This window comes from Cupressus sempervirens, chromosome 10 (genome assembly GCF_028749045.1).
Source record: "Cupressus sempervirens isolate cs-2001-9-10 chromosome 10, ASM2874904v1, whole genome shotgun sequence".
NCBI lineage: Eukaryota > Viridiplantae > Streptophyta > Pinopsida > Cupressales > Cupressaceae > Cupressus > Cupressus sempervirens.
The window spans coordinates 762262755-762283942 of NC_143127.1; the positions used below are offsets into that span (position 1 = coordinate 762262755).

The following is a 21188-nucleotide window of genomic DNA, read 5'->3' on the forward strand; positions in this document are numbered from 1 at the left end:
GATATGGGCACTTAAATGTGCATTATCTCTCACAACTTGCTCGGGATGAGCTTGTTCTTGGTTTGCCAGAGATTCAAACCCAACACCTTGGAGTTTGTGATGCATGTCAGGCTGGGAAGCAACATCGCACACCTTTCCCCAGTGGCGATTCTTGGCGAGCTTCTCAAGTACTTCAGCTTGTTCATGCTGATATCTGCAGCCCTATGGCCACTCCTTCTGTTCTTGGGTACAAGTATTTTCTGTTGTTTGTAGATGATTTCAGTAGAAAAATGTGGGTGTATTTCCTTAAAAAGAAATCCGATGCATTTATTGTATTTCAGAAGTTTAAACCCTTAGTTGAAAAAGAGTCTGGGAAATCTATTATTACTCTTAGATCAGACAATTGGGGGGGAATTTTGTTCTAATGTTTTCTCCAGCTTCTTGGATACACATGGCATCCAACGCCAGTTCACCACACCCCACACGCCACAACAGAACAGTGTAGTTGAACGTCGGAACAGGACAATCACCGAGATGGCTCGTTCCATGCTCGAACACAGACATGTTCCGAAGCGTTTTTGGGCAGAAGCAGTTAACACTGCAGTTTATCTGTTGAACCGGTCACCCACAGTGGCGGTCAAAGGTAAAACTCCGGAAGAGGCCTGGTCAGGTCGCAAGCCCAGAATCAGTCACCTGAAGGTTTTTGGCTCTCTTGCTTTTGTTTGGATCCCTGATGCTTCACGCACCAAGTTGGATGCCAAGAGTCAGAAACTGATGCTTGCTGGATATAGCAGTCTTCACAAAGCCTACCACCTTATTGATGTTGAGACATCTCGTCTCATATACAGCCGCGATGTAGTCTTTGATGAGCAGCGAGGACCATTCATGCCTGTTTCTCCTGTTCCTGATCCAGCAGACCAGCCTATGCAGGTTCATGATTTGGGAGTTCGGCTTCCATTAGGTCCACCTGATGGGAGGGCTCCAATAGCTCCTACAGCTCCAGTCCTGCCAGTGATACCTGTACAGCCACCTCCGGCTTCTCCTGCAGGATCACCTCGTTTTGAAGATGCTTCACCTGAGTTTGATCCAGATTCTTCTAATCAGGATCCTGCTGATCAAGCATCTCCTAGTACTACTGTTGGTCATTCTCCTCTCCGGCCTAAGTGGTGGGCTAAGACACTTGCTGATCTTCATGATGATGAGCTCATTGATGGGAGAACTACTCGAAAAAAGAGCAAAACTATAGATTCTGTTAACTTGGCTCTTATGGCCAACATTCACAGTGTGTTTGAACCTCAAACATATTCCGAGGCTAAAGGAATTCCAGAGTGGGAACAGGCCATGCAATCTGAACACCAGAGCCTGCTGAAGAACAACACTTGGGTCCTTTCTGATCTTCCCCCAGGGAAGAAACCCATTAGCTGCAAATGGGTTTACAAAATCAAATACAAATCAGATGGTACTTTGGATAAGTACAAAGCTCGTTTAGTGGCAAAGGGCTTTTCTCAGCGTCAGGGCATTGATTATGAGGAGACCTTTGCTCCTGCTGCAAAGATGAGCACCATCAGATTAGTCCTAGCCATGGCAGCACAGTTTGGCTGGAAGGTCCATCAGATGGACGTAAAAAGTGCTTTCCTGAATGGTGATCTCCATGAAGAGGTCTACATGACGCAGCCTCCTGGTTTCAAGGTTGCTGGTAAAGACCATCAGGTTCTCAAATTGGTAAAAGCTCTCTATGGTTTGAAGCAGGCCCCTCGGGCATGGTACATCAAGATTGATACGTACCTCAGTGATCAAGGCTTCAAGAGGAGTTCTTCAGACTCAAATCTGTACATCAAGACTACTGACAGTCACATCATCCTTCTGGTTATCTATGTGGATGATCTGATCATCACTGGCAGTTCGACATCTTTGATTCAGGGAATCAAACAACACTTATGCCAATCTTTTGATATGACTGACCTTGGGCTCATGCATTATTGTTTAGGTGTTGAAGTTTGGCAACAGTCTTCTGGTATATTCATCTCTCAGTCCAAATATGTCAGAGCCTTGTTAGACAAATTCCGAATGCAGGATTGCAAACCTGCATCTACACCTATGGAGAAAGGTCTCAAGTTATCAGCCAAGTCTGATTCTCCTTCCGTTGATGATACTACGTATAGGCAACTAGTAGGCAGCCTCATCTACCTATCTGCTACTAGGCCTGATATCAGCTTCGCAGTCAGCTATATTTCACGCTTTATGACAGCTCCTAAGGCTGATCATTGGATGGCAGCAAAGCGTGTGCTTCGTTATGTGAAAGGCACTTCTGATTATGGACTTCTGTATTCTCGGAGTTCTAATCCTAAACTCAGTGGGTTCACAGATTCAGATTGGGCAAGCTCTGTTGATGATAAAAAGTCAACATCTGGATATGTGTTCAGTTTGGGATCCAGTGCAGTCACATGGACCAGCAAGAAGCAGCAGGCAGTTTCTCTCTCTTCTACAGAGGCTGAATATAGAGGGACTGTTAAGGCAGGATGTGAAGCTGTCTGGCTTCGTCGGATGCTTGGGGATATGCAGACGTCACCAGCAGGACCGACTACTCTGTTTGTTGATAACGAAGGCGTTATCAAGTTAGCACGGAATCCAGTCTTCCATGAACGAACCAAGCATGTGGATGTTCATTGTCATTACATACGACAGTTGGTTGAAGACGGGTCTATAGATCTGCAATATGTTCCTACCTCAGATCAGACTGCAGACATTCTCACCAAGCCTCTTGATCCTGATAAGTTTGTCAAATTCAAAGGACAGCTTGGTGTGTTAGATAGATTAACCATTAAGGGAGGGTATTACAATAATAGATAAGACGTCTATTATTAGTTAATGGTTATCTTGTAAATATCTTTAGCTTTAGTTTGCTTTCGTTTTTTGCTTTCTCTGGAATAGAATGTTTCTATTCTTTACGATCGTTTCCTACGGAAACATCGTCTCTTCCTTTTGTATAAATTGACCTTTCGGTCTCTGTTATTAACAAGCAAGTATTTACCAATTACCTTGTAATAATTTTTCTATATAAAGAGACAAAATTCAAGTATGCATATCATAACATTGATAAACCATTCACCATAGACATTTTAGAAGATCAATACATGGAAAATTATCAAATGACAAATACTAAGTACCTCCATTATAACATATCACATACATGCATAGTAAAATCAAAATTTCTAAAGTCTCCAAGTATTATGCATGAAATCAGAATGGAATAAAGAGAAGTGCAACTAAAATAGTAAGCAGTAAATAGAAATACTAAATGCAATCTTTCCTCAATGCTGCTACTACTGTTGCTCTATGTTTTTATTTCCCTCTTAGCAAGTACATCATATCTTAAAATGAGTAGAAGAGTAAGTGTTTTAGTGTTTTAATAGAAAAATATAGTTTGCACATTTTTATTATGTCTTTAAGACAACTACATACTCGCACAAAAAGCAAAATTTATTGTTTTTCCTTTACCTGACTAGCTGGAAAAAAGGGGACGGCTAGAAGTTTCGAGGATGGCTAGGGGATGGCTTTGTCGTCCCCAATACTGCTGATCGTCCCCAAGTTTCCTAACCAAATTTTTTTGCCGTTCCAGGGACATTTCTGAATTGGCAAAAAGGGGACAGCTTTGGGGACGGCCAAAATCAGTCCCCACGTCCCCGTTTCGTCCCCGGGATGGGTACGAGCCAAAAAGAATAGGGGACGCGACCCCGTGGAACACTGAAAAGAAGGATTGCAATGAAACGAACACATCACCATAATATAGAAGAGAAATTTAAATCATATTTAACTACTAGCAAGTACATTGTAACAGAAAATGGCATGTTGGAACTGATCTATGGATCAATATTGACTTACATATTATTATATTTAATGTAATAATACAGTTATAAATGAGGGCCCAATATATGGTCTTGATAGATATATGGTATGTTGTATTTTATATCAGCTATGTTGTATTTAATTTATACATATACATACATGCATTTATATAGATAGATAGATACGTTTGTGAATAAATACATTCATATTTATTCATAAAACATTTGAAGTTAGTACACTTGTAGCCATTCCTTAATCACTCACTATCGCCCCTTAAGAGAATAGTTTGGTGTTGTGTAGGGAGAGGTGGAGTAAATCCTCACAGGGTAGGTAAATCCGAAGATGACAAATGGCTGCAGTCCTAAAGCCACAAGGGACCCAATTCGTGGATTAGTTTCTAAGCATTGTACAACAAGTTAATCCCCATTCTCCTTAAAGTTGGTGTTTAGCAAAGAAGAAAGAAATCAGGGCTTGAGTATGTTAATTGTCAAATCATTTCTTAATTTAATCTGATTTAAATGCACAGTGATACATGTTAATCATGGGGAATCAGTAGCCTCCTAGCAACGGACATTACAGAGACTAAGTAAATTACCATTTCCAAGTACAATGCAAACCCTAGTTAGGAGTTTTATGATAAAACAAGTGAAGTCCGATTAGGAGACATTACATCATTAAAAATCATCTGCATATGAATGTTATTCTATTCTGTAAGTTTGAATCTAAAGAGAATGAAATCACAACTATCTATAATGATATAATCTTTACGGCTCAATAACACTCTGAATATCATAAATCATGATTAAATCTTCAGTTGGTCAAACCAAAGCAATATACAACTATGACAGCATGTCATCAATAAGGAAGTTATAACTTTATACTTGAATTATTAGATCAAACCCTAATCAAACAGTTTATATAAACGAGAAATTAGAACATAACGTCAAGGGAGTGAAACTAGATTGTTGTCCTGCTAAGAGAGGTCTTCCTTTCATATTTTAGGGAGGCAAGTAGAAGAATATATTATAAACATTCATATTTAAAAATGATTTATAATGGAAGAGATTTGTTGAGAGGGGACTTCCCTTGGTATCTTGACTATTAAGAACAATAGATGTTAGCAGTCGCTAGTAAGGCTCACCATTCCTTAGGGTCATTAGATTGTTATTGCTTGTACGATTGGTCATGGAGACCCAAAGAGTCAAATAGACTCAAATACTAACATAAATGTCTAGTCAAGAAGGCCGCGCTCATTAAGGGTGGAGTATTGAGGGTGTGCCTAACTAAGATTGATGTAGGTTCTAAACTCCAAAGACTCTGATGGCAATTAGACCAAGCCCAATCTCTACACCTGTCTTGTAGGATCAAGCCACTTTTGAAAGGAAGTTGTGCAAAGACCACTCGTCAATGGATGGGAGGTAAAACCTCTCATGATGCTCTCCCTTTCTAAAGAGGACATTAAAGATTCAAAACTTCCAGAATGGATGTGTTGGTTCCCAAAACTACAAATTGGAATCCTACGAGCCTTGCCTGCTCAATGCTGAGATATCCAACCAGTTAAGGCCAAATTGACAGCATCAATTAATTCAATATGGATCCTCTACGCTTCTAGCTCTACAAGGCCAAGGCGGGTGCACCTAATCCTGGACAAAACACTTAAATCCAAGATCCTTATAGCAAATCAATTAGAATGTGAATGCGATGAAAGTCTTCCTAACGACAAGAATTATCGAAAACTCCAAACATGCGATTGAATTAAGAATAAAAGTAAATGATTATATGAATGTTTTTAAAATAAGAATAAGTATGGATTAGTGCAACAAATGAATATATTAATTCCTCAAAGGAGAGAAATGAAATTATTGCCAGCACAGTGTTGAAGACCCGATAAGGAGTAAAAATTTCATGCCGTAAATGGATATCGTCTTAGCATCAGTAATAAAGACATCAGTAAGATCGTGTTGCCATAGAGGTTTTGTCCAAAGAAGCAGCGACATATAAGAGACATGCAATATTTGAATACCCAACAAGATTGTGGAAACATTTCTTTCGACCTTAGTCACATCACTTTGAATGAGATCCCTCACATCCTATTTGGAGCTGTAATCAGAAGAAATAGGGAGATGATGCAGAAATGAATAGAAAGGTTGGAATATGACAGTCACCCAAAGTCTTCATTGGTAAAGACGACAATAGAGATGTCTGAAGTGTTAGAAGGCATAACAAATACTTGAATAGCAAGAGTAATAGACTTCTAAGAAATATTCAGAGCCTGATACAGTATGGACGGGCTTGCTGGAGAAGAGTCGTTGGAACATTGGTTTTTACCAATCATTGTCTAGTGATTCATATCTAACAATTATTTGTCTCATTGTAGGAGTTATGAATATGTGCGTTGAAGGAGGAGCTTGCATGAATTGAAAATATGGAGACTCGAAACATTTTTGTAAAGTTGATCATTGAGAAGAGGGCATTTAGATCATCTAAACTGTCGGTTATTTTTGATAAAATTACACTATGTTTTTGTATTGGTTATTGTCATGAAAAGGTGCAGTGCTTGAAAAAGCAACCGACACCCTTTAGCCATTTATAAATAGGAGATACAAAATCAGAACGACACAATTTTTCAGATACAATTAATATTCATATTCATATTAAAAAATTTACAGATCCTATGCACAATTTGATATATTATATTCTTTCATTGGTAAAGGAATGAGCCATTGAACAAAGGTCGTGGATTTGAATTATTGGGTGAATTTTATGCGGTCCGGATAGATTCGCAATAGATAGATCATCTGTAAGGAGTGTCTTTATTGCGATTTTATTTCTGGCATAATTATTTATTTTTAAATTTTGGAGTTGAAATATTATTTATTTGTGTCCTTTATAAATACTTTTATTTATTTTCTATAAATATTTTAAAATTTGGATAAGTGGACTAGGTCATTATTGCATTTTAAATTTGATAAACATAGATATTGTGAAATATTTAATTGTTCCCATATTTATGTCTAGTTTGTCTCCATATCACAAGAGTTAAAGTGCATCCTAGACTAGTTTAAAATTGCATTCATATAATTGACCCATTGCATCTGAATTGTTAAAAAAAAAAATAGTTTAAATACATTGAACTTTATAAAGTTGTACGTTTCAACTTTTAATATTGACTCTAATTGCCCATTTGATTAAGCACTGGTCTTTATATTACTCTTAATTCGTAATCCATATGTTGGCAATTATTTCATATCTTGCCTTTGAAGAGTTAATATATTCATTTGTTGCAATCATCTGTAATAACCACTTTTATTTTTAAAACTCTCATATATTCATTTATTATTCTCAATTCACAATCTTCAAGTTTAAAGTTTTTCTATGATTCTTTTCGTTAGGAAAACTTTCAATGCATTCGCGTTCTAATCAATCTGCTCTAAGCGTCTTGGATCTAAGTGTTTTGTCCAAGATCAAGTACACCCAACTTGGTTTTGCAAAGCCAGAAGCACAAGGGATTTGGATCGCATTGGTCAATCCCATCAAGTTGGCCATAACCGATTGGATATCCCAGCATCGAGTTGGCAAGACCCATAGGATTCCAATCTACGGTTTTGGGAACCAACAAGATGAAAGCACAATTTCTCTTTTGTCACTCAAGTTCATGTTATCACTTGAATGAAAGTAGTTATTTTATTATTTGGTTATATTTTGTTTCATTTATGTAGTTGTCAACAATTAGTCATATTCTTGTTCATGTGAAGGCGATTCTTTCATAATGGTTTTATTTTTGTTCACTTGAAGGTAGTAAATTTAGTTGTGGAAATGTTTCATGTAGTGTTACAATCCTCACAATCGGCAAGCCCAAATCAGGCTAGGACTCGGCACAAACTTAGCCAAGGCTCGAACTCAGTAAGGACTCGTCAAGTGATCATCTAGTCCATGAAAACTCTCCCAGGACCGGCCGAGTCTGTGAAAACTCACTAAGTCCATGAAAACTTGCCCAAGACTCGGTTGAGTCCAAGGAACAAGACCACTAGCCTCGGGAGGCAGCCTCACCTTGGGACTCGCCGAGTCCTGTAACAGTAGTTTCAAGCTCATGTGAAGGAGAAACAGCTTCATTTCAATTAATATGATAGAATAATGAGAACTTCATTTTATACGAAATTGTCGAAAAATGTTTACAAGTACTTTTGTTATTGTTGGTAAACAAATTTGTTCTTTCTAATTCTGACTCTTAATTGCCCAAAACTATGAACTATATCTAGTTACAAACAGTTGAAAAGTTGCTTTTGAAACGGCTAACCTTTCTCTGAATTAATAGGTACAGCTCCCTATTATTGATTTGCAATGAGTTATGTTTCGTTCCTAAACTTACATGGGGTGTGTTCTTGACCCGAGAACAGGAGAGGTAAAACCGAGCCAAGCCTCAATAGGATCTAACTCAAGCAAGAAGTAATTTCTAAAGAATTGATTAAGTTCGTAAACCCACACATCTTATGAACTCGCAAAGCTTAATAACTCAAAACAACATAGCAACGAAAACTAAACTAATTCAGCTATGATCTAAGCTATAGAGAAGGAAAGATTAATTGGAGGGAATAACATCTAAGAGATTTCTCTTTGAACATGCAATGATACTACTTATCACATCCGTTCACTACTTCGAAACAAGGGAATGAAACTCTGTTCATTCCTTGCCTCAATTTAGATTAAAGAGAAAACATGTAATTAACAACTAACAAAAATGGAATAGAAAATAATTGATACAAAATACCATTCAATTGACTCTGCAACATCAAGTACTTTACACCAAAAATTAGACGACCTTTTATTAATCTTTCAATTTCATACATATAGGGTTATGAGATGACCGTTACAATAGAAGTTCAATCGGTTCATCTCCTCAAAAGAATGACAAATGGCAAGAAACCAGTTTGTCGTATTACAATGATTACATCAAAAAATGAAATGGGCGAAATATGAATCACTTCGCCTTCTTTCCCTTTTCTACTTTTGCCCTATAGGCCTTAGCAACAACAATGATTGGGATTAGCTCTTCATGCCTAGGCACGTATATGTCAATGTATCTCAAGAGCCACTTTGAATGCTCCCTAGCCAACTCCTTCACAACATTCAATCGATCTTGCAATTCCTCTGTGGCCACATGTATGCATCCGCTGAGTTTTTGGAGTTCAGCAACTCTGTTTTGATTACTAGAGGATATGTCTGTCAGAATATCTATGAATTTGGAGAAATTCTCATGCATGACGGTTATTCCAATGAGTCCTTTCCCTTGGCCGCTAGTCTGCGAATCTATATGCAACCCCCTCATGAGCTCAAAACGTCTGTCTTGGTCCTTCTTCACCTTATCCTCTGTCTCCTTAAGTCCTTTCTTTGCTAACAAGACCATTTCTAATTTGAACTGCATGCTCTGAAGCCATTTGAACAGAGGTTCATCTCCCTTTGGCAAGATTTTTGCTTCGACAACTTCCTTTGCCTTCATTTGAATAATCATCTTCAGAAGAGAGATACAATCATCACTCTTCACTCTTTCTCCAGCCAAAGTATTTATATTTGTTGAGATGTTATACTTCTCTGTTTCTAATCTCAAGATAACATTGCCAATTTGTTCTATAATGGAGACTCCCTCCAATTTGAGCTTCCCAGTCCAATCCTTACCAATTTGACCAAAGTGCCTATCTTCCTGAAGCTGATAGATAAGGACTTGAACCTCGGCAGCAGTAGGATTACTTGTTACTGACATTCCGGAGATACTTGCCAGTGGAGTGACCAATTGTCTAATAAATCTATTAAGTTCCTCTATCTCCGCCTTCATTGGTTGACTTCCACAAGCCAACCTTGGTGTCATGTCTGGCTTCTCCAAGATCTACAAAGTGCAGAGTGAAATCATCTGCGGTCATATCTTCCATTCATCCATCCTTGGTGGGCTTCGCAATCTCCATTATTAGGTGCCCAGTTTTAGGATCTTGTCCAAGGATAGACAAGGTCTTTTGCTTCTTGACCGACCTTAAAGCACACCCAGAGCGAACTGCAAGAGATAAGGCATCCTTGTTTGGAGCACCTTCATCCTTCCTCTTCCTCTTCTTCTCCAAAGTGTCCTCCAACCAGGAATTTTTGCCTATCACCTTGGTGGTCATCCCAAGTAAGTCTATGCTAAACGTCTTCTTCCTGACTAGAGTGATTGCCATCGCAGTCGAAGAGAAGGGATTCTTCGGGGCCTGAGAAATGAGCTTGGAAGAGCTCTAGCCTTTCTCCACCTTTGAGGTTTTCTTAGTTGCCTCATCTGATTCAGTAGATTCACTACTATTGCTCATTCCATCTCCCAAATCCACTATCTGCACTAGGGAGCTACTTGGTTGCAAAAGTGTAGCACTTACTTGCAGAACTGGACTATGATGAGGTGAGGGAACTGGAGTGACATGAGGAGAGGAAATTGGGGTGGCAGCACTATCTTTTGGCTCCTCTGTCTTCTTCTTGGCCTCAGTTTGGGTTCCAATAACCGGGAGGGAGCCATCATGACAAGTCTTAGCCATGGAGATGTTCTTGTCTGGAGTTTGGTCACCTCCCCCTGATGGTTGAGCTGGTCCTTGAGTAATGGCCAAGGTTACACCTGTTGTGCCACCTTGAGAGGAGGAAAGAGTTGCAGCTGTTGGAGAAGCTTGAGCCGATGTGCTTTTACTTCTACTCCTCGCAATAGTCCATTCGACCCACTTTCCAGTTCTTTTGATGATTCGGGCCATCATGATTTCCAAGTCCTCCTCAGCATCCTCGTAAGGCTCCGAACGGATAGGAGTGTTTCTTAACTTAGTCAGATATGTATTACTATACATATGTTGCCCATCATCCTCAAGTTCCTCAATATCAAAATTGTTATTGTATGTTTTTGTTTGCTCCACTATGAGCCTGGCGAAAACACAATCTCGACTTTCAAATTCATCTTTACAATCTGCCCAATAATCCTCAATAGTGGTAATGTGTTTGATCACACTCCCAATCTGCAACACCTCCCTAGCATATCTGTTCGGATCAAACATAGGTCTCAGGACCTCATACATCTCCAATTTGTATCGCATCTCGAACACGTTAAGCATATTCTTTGCATCAGATCGGGACTCGCAACTGAAAGCTCCTACTTTCATAGGGAACTCATATCCCTTCTTCAAGCCCCCACTCAGCACGTTCACTTGGATCTCCTGCCTCACGATCTCTATTAGCACAATCATGTCGCTCAAATATCTGGACAGCTTCAAGGGGAATCCATCAAAAGTTGCAAGGTGCAAATACGAGAAAGATGAGAACTGGATAAAATGACTAATAGCTGACATTGCTTCCAGGCTAAATCTTCTCTCTGGGCATCCCTGGAGCTCCTTGCAAATTCTCATAATGAATGCATCATTAACTTTGACATACTCCACATAACTATTTTGCAATTGCAAACATGGATAGAACTCGTAACACTTCACATCATCGGGAAAATTTTCTATCCTTGGGAGGCCCAGCCATAACTGTAGAGATGCTAGCATGTAAATCAGAAAGGAAGACATCTAGAAGGTGTTGTAGAACTTTGCGGCACTAAGAGCAATGGAAAGATTTTCACTTTCCTCATGCACACAGTCTATATACTGCATATCCGAACAAATAACTTGTATTGTTCAACAAAATTTAGAGCTTCAACCTCACCTTTCAGTCTAAGTAGGAGAACCAAAATGTCTACAATCTCGAGTTTGAGATTTGTACCAAATAGAGTTTTGGGGACCTTACTCTCGGCGCTCCGTGGCTTTTGAAACCAGGACTACATAATCTCCTTCCTCCAAACCATCTTCTTCACAGAGAACTCAAAGACTGCTCCTCCCACTGTCAAATCTGAAAACTCCTCCCGTTCCAGAACTCAGAGGCAATTCATCACAGTTTTCCTATTAATGGAGATCAATACTGTATCATCTGGTAACACAATCTGTCTGGTATCCGGATTATAATGATTTATGCATTCATAAATCAATTCTGGAGCTTGGACTGCCACCGGGAAAACAGTTGCTTCCACTAATCCACATCCTCGGAGCTTGTCAGTTATGGGATGAATCAGCTCTGATCTCAGCCTCTTTTGGAAGTCTTGCATATTATAAAAACGGAGTGAAGTATCCATGAAATTCTGCAATGTGGACTTGATTCCATTCAGTCCATCAAAACCCACAAACCTAGTTGTCATTCTATCTGGTAATGAAATGAATTGAAATTTTGAATCTAGAAGAAGAACCGAATATTGAATTCGCAATTACAAGTTGTTTGAAAAAGTTGTGCAATTTAATAGAATAATAGTTCAAGAAAAAGTGGTAGTTTGAATAACTCTTATGTTTCCATCTATATAGGAGTCTCAATTCACCCGTTGATCTTCAGGATTTGCGCCACACGAATGAATTAAAGGATAAATCTGTTGAAATAGTAAATACGAGAGCTCTAACAGATATTTCGGTGTCTTTTCACTGTTTCTATTGGCCCAACGGTAACTTTCCATTCTTTCACACTTACTTTCCCATTTCCCTTTAAGTTTCGGAAAATTATGAACAGAGTACCCCGTAAGGAAATATCCCCCTAGTTGAATTCTAATGAGTATACCTTTCCCATAATGGTTAGATTGTTTCCATTATCAGTTTAAGATGTTTTTTGTACAATTTGTGGGTCCAATCCGCTTACAAAGTTGATTTTCTTTTGAATGTGGAAAATCGTCCTCATGGGTTGAAAACCTACCGAGGAGAAGACGATTTTCATTTCTTTGCCCAGGCTTTCTTTTAAACTTTATCCTTTGAGTTAATACTTCCTTTGGGTTCGAGGAAGTTTAAAAAGACTGCAAAAGTCAAAAGGGGCCCACTTCCTTGTTTCTTTTCCTTTACAATTGCCTTTGGCAGAAAACTGACTTCATGGGTTGAAAACCTGCTCAGGAGAAGTCAGTTTTGAGTTTTCTGCTTGAGATGATTCTGAGCATTGTGATGAATCCTGAATATTCCCCAAGGTAGTATATTGTAGTGAAAATAGGAATTTACCATAAGATACCTCATTATCTTCTTACATGGATCCGTGAGCATCATTTGTTGCTCTAGGCTGAAAATCGCCTTCATGGGTTGAAAACCCGCCGAGGAGAAGGCGAAGCTCAATTTTCCGCAAGCATCTTCTTTTCATTGCAAATATGATAAACCACAAGCAAGCTCAGCTTTGTGAATAATTTTTGCATGTTGCAAGAATCTCCATCGGGTTAGGTACTAAACTACCTGTAAGACTCACAACATAAAGGAAAACCACCCTACTATGAAATGTGGGGGAAGGGAAAAATGAAAAACCCGATGAAGACTCTTTCCACCAAAGAGAACTTATAACTAGACTCAGACATACCTAGGCTTGACTAAGACACAAAATTTTAAGATCTTATTTCTAGAGTTTGGACAATGAAATTTCACATGGATCCCATTAAATAGTCATTCCACCTATTCTGTCTATTGGATCTTAATCTAGAATTCGGAATCACATCAGGATATTTACAATAGTCAATTTTGTTTCTTGCATCAAGGTCAGGTCTCCCTTGCTCTAGGAGATCAGTTTTCTAAAAACAATGTTGCCTTTCATGCGACCTAGTGGGCTCTTGATTTCTAATATTGTATTGAAATTGTAACTTTGTGGGAAATAGGAAACATCTCTGCTTCCTGAAATTTCAATTAGCACACTGCATTGAGTTTAACTGATCTGATTCTGACTGTGGGTGCATGACTGCTTTGGTTTTACATCACATCTGAAAGACTTGAGGTGTGTGCAGAGCATCCTCTGTTGTGATAATCTTCTCTAATTTTATCTCTATTTCTTACAGTGGGGACATGACTACTTTAATTTTGCATCAGATCTGAAAGACTTGAGGTGTGTGCAGATGCATCCTCTGTTGTGATAATCTTCTATAATTTATCTCCATGTGTTGAGGAGTTGGATTTCTTTCTGCCATGTCTGAACTAATCTGTTCTCAGTCTACAATGAGATCTTGGCCTTTGCGACATGCACAGGCATTGGGGTATTGTCAATGTCAACAATTTCTAAATTCATGTTTGTCATTGTTTTTTTTTCCATATCTATCAGCCAAAACAAGAATTTGAAATCATTTTGAAATGGATATAACTAGCTAGCTATCCTTCTACTGTCGAGCTTTCTGTTCACATGCCTTTCCAATTCTAGCCTAGTGTAAAGTTCCTGATTACCATGCCTGGAAAGTGCTTATTTCATCTTCTTTGCTCTTTCTCATATCTTCGGATTCTTGAGATTAAGCTTCTAGATGTGGCATGACAGAATCCACTTCTCAATCTTGAGCACTATTTCCTTTCCTGTTAGGTTTATCCAAAGGATCATCCAAGGAACTTACCCTTGCTAGATTTTCATTCTAGTGGCAAATTTTGAAGTAAAAAGGAATTCTCACAATCAATTGGTTGTTCCCATCTATGATTTCTATCTCAAGAATAATCTGATTTGTGCAGAGTGTGTAATCCCTGAATAAAAAATAAGTTCAGAGGCTATACTCAATTCAGCTATTGAATCTCTAACCCGTCGTAAAGAGGATTCTTCCTAGAATTTGCATGCTAGTACTTGTAGATAGAACCATGTCAAAGACTGTGCTTGAGGTCACCCATAGGATTTATGGCTGGATACCAAGGGTTCATGAAAGAATATTTGTTCATGAACCATTGTGAACCCTAGAGAAATAGCTTTCTTTTCTCATCTAGTATCAAAGATAAGCATGATGTATCCCCTTGGCAGTATGAAGATATCGAAAACAAGCACTCATGCAAAAAGAATTTGCTTTCCATTCCAACAGCAAATGAATTCTTTAGGACCGAAGGTGGGGTGTGTGGGTACCCCTTTTCAGGTAATATACATTTTCCTTCTCTCATGGTCCCTTAAGTATGGATACTTGAAAACATATTTCCTGGAGTTCTTGATGATCGTGAAAGATAGTTGCCTAAAACAATACTTGGGCTGATCAGGTGGAATGGGAGCTATTCCAAGCAAAGGATATAACAGACTGCAACCTGGAGAAGAAGTTCAAAACAAGTACTTGAGAAGCATAAATCTGCATGTGATATGTGATGACTTGACATGATCATAGTTCGCAGACTCGCACACGGAGAGCACTCAGCAAGCCCAAAATTTTCAATGCGGCAAATAATCAGCAACCTAGAAAGTACTAAAAATTAAAATTACTTGAAGAAGAAAATTTCTTTTGTAAAATTGAATTACAAAATGTATAAAATTAAAAAATTGACATCTCCAATGAGAAATTGCATGGTTTTATAGCAAAAAAACATTTGAAAAACATATTTTACCTGCATACACATATTTACCCACATTTTTGGGACTATAAAAATGCAAGAGTTAAACTTGTGAAAACTCACCCACCAAAAGAAAAAAGACTACTCAGCAACATGGACAGTACTCACAGAGTTTGCAAACTATGGACATGATCATAATGCTTACGTGTTAGTTAATCTTAAAAATTGTATAAATCTTTATCCTTAATTTCATCCATAGCTCTACTATCATGACATGTCCCCATAATGGAATTACATTCCACACATATAGTCCTTTCCTCTACACTTCTAGTCTAAAACAGTTGTCTCTAATACATATTGAACAATATCTAATTCGGAAACCTCACATCTTTGATATATATATATTTTTGTATAAGGCATGCTCCTCTTCCTTGTAGCATTCCATTGAAAAGAAGCTATTCGTGAATAGCTCTAAATTTTCAAAATATTAAACAGAGTGAGATTAAAATATTATGCAGCTTCAATATTTAATAGATTACCAACAAAAATGCCTCCAACATTCACCTCAACATCTGTTAGCTTTTAATATTTGTGTTGCCCAGCCAGATTTCAGATTTGCAGATATAACAGAAGTACACTATGTTAACTATGGTAATAAGATATGTTTTCCCACCTTTCCTGCACTTGAAGAAGAAGCATTAAGGACACTGTGTAATCAGTTGCTATGCTCTACAGTAAAAGTACATAGTTCTCTAATTTAATATGAGATGCACGCCTTGCAAAGAGACAACAGACATAATACTATTATCAAGCCTAAGAGTTCAACAAAGAGGTAGATCAATTAGAAGGTATTTAATTTTAACATTAGAAATATCGCTGGGTTAATTATCCATTCGACTTCATATTTCCTAAAAAATAATGGATCAAAAACTTTAGGGTTCCCTATAATAAAGAAAATACTCTAATGTTAATCCCTATAAGAATATAAGTATTTGAATTTAAGGAATACTTGTCCAGCGTATGGGGAGCCATCTTCACCAGACTTTCGTCCTGGAGGTACAAGAGGAAGAACCTGTAAATTAGTAAATGTCATACCAGAATTAGGAAAATAGAGTCAAGAGTTAAAATATAACATTTTCAGATTGTTGAAATCAAGAAAGAAGAACAAAGACATTTCAGATGAGATCATATGATTGGAAAAGTACTGTCAAAACCTCATTGTTGAAATCGAATTAAAAATATATTATGTGACTTAATATATATTTTGGAGAAATATTATGTAGCTTAATATATTTTGGGAAAAAATTGTGTAGCCAACTGCCTTTGAAAAACGTTAATAATTTTACATTATGGATTGAAGAAGCTTCAAACAAATAAATTTTAATAGTAATATTTCATGCAACCCATATCTCCTATTACCTATATACAATCTTGCTACACAAATTGAGTTAGTTACAAATGTCATTGCTTACTTGGACACTAAAGCCATTACCAGTGCTAATTTTACTCAAACATACACAAAGACATTACCCATTACAATCATGTAAATATTCATTAAATATTGATATAGATACATTTGCAAACTAAGCCCTCTGTAATGTATATAAGCCAAAATCTGTCCACAAATTTTAACCAACAAGAAATAGAAGTCTTTAAAACTCTAATTTGGAGTGAGACCATGTGAGAAAATACTGGCTACTACAAATGACAAAATGAAGGAAACCATGAAAAAAAAATTTCAATCCAACATCTGAAGAACAACTAAAACATCATTATCTGGTTGTCTTCCACAATAGCCTTCGGGATTTGCATCTAAAAATTTCAGTATGCAGCTAAACCAATATCTGATAATCATACCTAGGTACAAAAGATTGAACTCTTAAGTGATGTTAATTTGAAGATCTGAACAGAAACCTACTATAAAACATAATAATTAGCCCTATGTTAGTGATTGAGGGATCAGGTGTGCCTGGAGAAAACACATAAACAAATTCAAATGTAATAAAGTGCACAAATCAGTGTCACACAAGAAGAGAGATTCAAGAAAAAGAAGACACTGCTAAAACTTTAGATTGCGAGATGATTATGCAAAATTATCTGCCAGGTGTCTATCTTTGATTCTTTTGTAGTATTATATTCTTCTGTCTAGGAACAACTGTATTACATTATTGGACAAGAATGAACATGAGGGTGTCATGAAAGTTATAAGACCCACAAACACTCACATTCTGTCCATTTATGTCCTATGCCTTTTGTTTTCTTGAAACAGTATAAATTGGCTGCACAAAACAGCATTGTCATTGATAAGTAGGAGATAATCTCCACAGCAAGTCAACTTGTGATATTGCTATCAGGATTTAACTATGCGATTTTGAGTCAAACTCATTGACCCATGTTTTGTGCGTAGTGATCCGACATGAATCCATCTCTCATGAGAATAAAGGGAACACTTAGCACTCATTGGATCTAGGTGATGCTTAGAGGGGTGAAGCACCGGGACTTCCCGGAAGGTCATCCATCCCAGTAGTACTCCAGCCTGAGCATGCTTAACTACGAAGTTTCCTCCATGGTTAAACCCAAAGCTTGCAACCCCATTTGCAAAACCTTCACCAAGTGTTGTGCCTTACGAACCATTCATTAGAGAGCCCCTTAAGCTCATCAATTGATAAGTAGGAGATAATTTCCACGGCAAGTCAAATTGTGATATTGCTATCAGGATTTAATTGTGTGATTTTGAGTCAAACTCATTGACCCGTGTTTCATGAGTAGTGATTCAACATGAATCCATCTCTCATGAGAATAAAGGGAACCTTTAGCACTCATTGGATCTAGGTGATGCTCACAAGGGTGAAGCACCAGGACTTCCTGAGAGGTCACTCATCCCAGTACTACTCCAGCCTGAGCGCACTTAACTACAAAGTTTCCTCCATGGTTAAACCCAAAGCTTGCAACCCCATTTGCAAAACCTTCACCAAAGTGTTGTGCCTTATGAACCATTCATTAGAAAGCCCCTTAAGCTCATCAATTGATAAGTAGGAGATAATTTCCACAGCAAGTCAAATTGTGATATTGCTATCAGGATTTAACTGTGCAATTTTGAGTCAAACTCATTGACACATGTTTCATGAGTAGTGATTCAACATGAATCCATCTCTCATGAGAATAAAGGGAACACTTAGCACTCATTGGATCTAGGTGATGCTCACAGCGATGAAGCACCGGGACTTCCCGGGAGGTCACCCCTCCCAGTACTACTCCAGCCTAAGCACGCTTAACTATGAAGTTTCCTCCGTGCTTAAACCCAAAGCTTGCAACCCCATTTGCAAAACCTTCACCAAGTGTTGTGCCTTATGAACCATTCATTAAAAAGCCCCTTAAGGTCATCAATTGAGCATTGTCATTGTCAAAGTTGTGTGAAATGATAAAAGAGTTAAGAGTGCCATCAAAGTGTCAAATCCTCCTAGATCATTTGACTCTTCTAGAGAAGCAACAATGGCAAGTTGCAGAAAATGTGGAGGGTTGCTGGAAGCCTGAGGTTTGGTAAAGCATTTTCCTCAGAGAGGAATCAGACATGCATTAAGAATTTGGTAGAGAAGAATCTCTTCAGATTTGGAGCATTTGACCCTACCATCAATGACTTGATCACTTCTACTGGAATGCCACAACCAGCTAAAGTCCATTTGCAAAGTGTAATAAGGGTGTAAACTCAGAACTGTAAAGTAATGAAATAAGATTTTTGCAATAAAACTTGATGTCAACTGTTAGGTGCTTACTGAAATTTCAGAAAACAATATGTCAAATTCAATTAGTACTAACTTAATATTGCCTAAAACTATGGCTGATCCTTTTTGTGTTCAATATTATGGATGATTGTCATTCTATATCACTTGCATTTGACCCTCTTTTCTCATCCAATCTGCAGTAGTATTCCAGTCAGCAACACCAAAGAGCAGAAAGCAGCATTAATGGATTGAGATTGGCATCCTCTCGGCAGAGTAATAAGGTAGATCACCTAAGGCAAAGAAATGTTGAAGTGTTCAAATGCAGCTCTAATCAAACAGCAAGGCCCTAATGGACAACATCAACAACTATGGGGCACAATCTAAGCAATTCGTGATGACTCAACAAATCTGATCATTTGATTCAAGACTGTGGTATTCAAACCTAGATTAAATGGCAAAATCAGATGTAGGATGCAGATGTAAGCAAAGGGAACATACCTAAGAAACCAAGGAAAAGCAAGTGGTAGGATTTCAAAAATCACATGAATTTCTGAGATATGTCAAGCAGAATTAAGTTATTCATATGACAGAAAGAAAACTAGTGGCAACAAGCATTGAATCGCATGAAAGAGGTTTAAGGTGCCAAAAGACTTCATGGGCATGGAATTAATGGATATATACCCTAACTTGCACAATTAAGAAGTTGGCATTGGTAAAGAAACCCATACCCTGCAATTAGAAGAATATAATCCTGGCAGGCACATCCAAAATGTGCAACTAGAACATTGAAATGACAACAATGTATTGAAGGTCACGGGACAAGAAGGTAAGGTGCTGGCAAATAACTTTAATCCAAGCACCTTGCAAGAAACTAACACCAAAGTAAATGTGATTGTCTGACACAGAAGGAAGGATGACTCAATCATACTTTTATCGGCAAGTGTGTGCCTGAACTCCAAGATTGGCCCTAATAATCTCCTCCTCACAGGGTGTGGCTGAGCTCCAATCTTTGCTATCAGCAAACTTTCCTTATTCATCATATCAAATCATTTGAAGAGTTTAATTCCATAATCCTGTAAAGATGCAGAAAAGAAACGACACAAACAAATTGGATAAGACTCGAACATGACTTCGACTTGGGAAATTGTAGACTGCTTTAAATTTAGACACTATTTGTAAATTTCGCATGGATGCAACAGTGGAACGCTCATTTGTTCTGTTTCCCAGATCTCTCAAACTAACCAGAGGCAGATTAAGACCTAGGTCAAACACATCGAGGCCAGCCGAGCTCAAACAAATATATCCAAACGTGAAGAAGTTTAAAATCCTACTAAAGAAAATAAGCTCGTCAACAAAAGACTTCAGCCCACAAAACAAAACTTTACAAAAATACCTGCCAGACTTTACAGCCAGTTGATTCAAGCCAATCGAGGAAGCTGAAAAGCTCCTTGCCGAGCTCACCAATTGCATAAGGACCTGGCAAAGAAGTAGGATGCAGCAAAATCCCCGCCCTTCTGCGCTCCGAAGGATCCTTACAAGGATAAAAGCTTGCATAATCTTCAGGAAATGATTCTCCTATTTTATATTCAGCCAAATCCTTGGCCGAAATGCTGCTGCCTCTCACTCCCAGTCGAAATTTTCTCTCCACATTTACCATGCGGCAGCCGCTAAGGTTGTTAAGATGGCGAAACTTTGATGAAAATGACGACGGGCTTTCACTTCTCGCGTAATTTGATGGCAATCTAAACTGGTATGCGCTTGCTATTGCCATGATTTTTCATCAACGGAATGAAAGGTGAGAATGAGATTTGAACTCATCAACAGTCAAATGCCAGGGTCAGTTCATCTCGAACTGAGCGTTTGTTTTTCTTTTTTTTTTGCGTTTTTTTAAAACTTGAATGAGTTGCGACGAAATTAGTTACTGAAAAGATCCAACGATGTTGACCTGTGCCTATATGGCGCTCTCCTATTGGCTACAAGTGAGATTCCGTGAATTGCATGCACGTCATCTTGACGAGCTGGCTTTTTACCAATATAAGCCTACATCCATCACGATTCACGAGCAATCCTTCACTTCTTTATCTCGTTACTATGTTAATAATTTTTTTGCTTTTTAATCAGTCTAGATATTTTCAAATAGGGGTGATGTGTCTCAATTTTAGAATATTTTATTTATTTTGATAATGTTTTTAATAAAAAGTAAAAATTAAAAACATATGTATATATGTTTAAAGAAAGATTGGATGTATAGAGAGAGGGGGTTTTATGGGCAATATTTAAAATATTTATTAAATCTAACAAATATTAAGAGATGTAACATTTAAGATTG

At 38.0% G+C, this 21188-nt stretch overlaps 1 protein-coding gene across 1 annotated transcript in view; it reads right to left on the bottom strand.

The window, feature by feature from the left end:
* Positions 1 to 20727, bottom strand: part of DPE1 (disproportionating enzyme) — a 219586-nt gene extending 198859 nt beyond the window's left edge. The window contains exons 1-2 of the mRNA XM_089804174.1: positions 20253 to 20727; positions 16147 to 16209 (exon numbers count right to left, since the gene is read on the bottom strand). Of these exons, the coding sequence (XP_089660300.1) occupies positions 16147 to 16209; positions 20253 to 20630 (441 nt within the window). The 5' untranslated portion in view covers positions 20631 to 20727. The remainder of the gene's footprint in view (positions 1 to 16146; positions 16210 to 20252) is intronic.
* Positions 20728 to 21188: the final 461 nt, after the last annotated feature.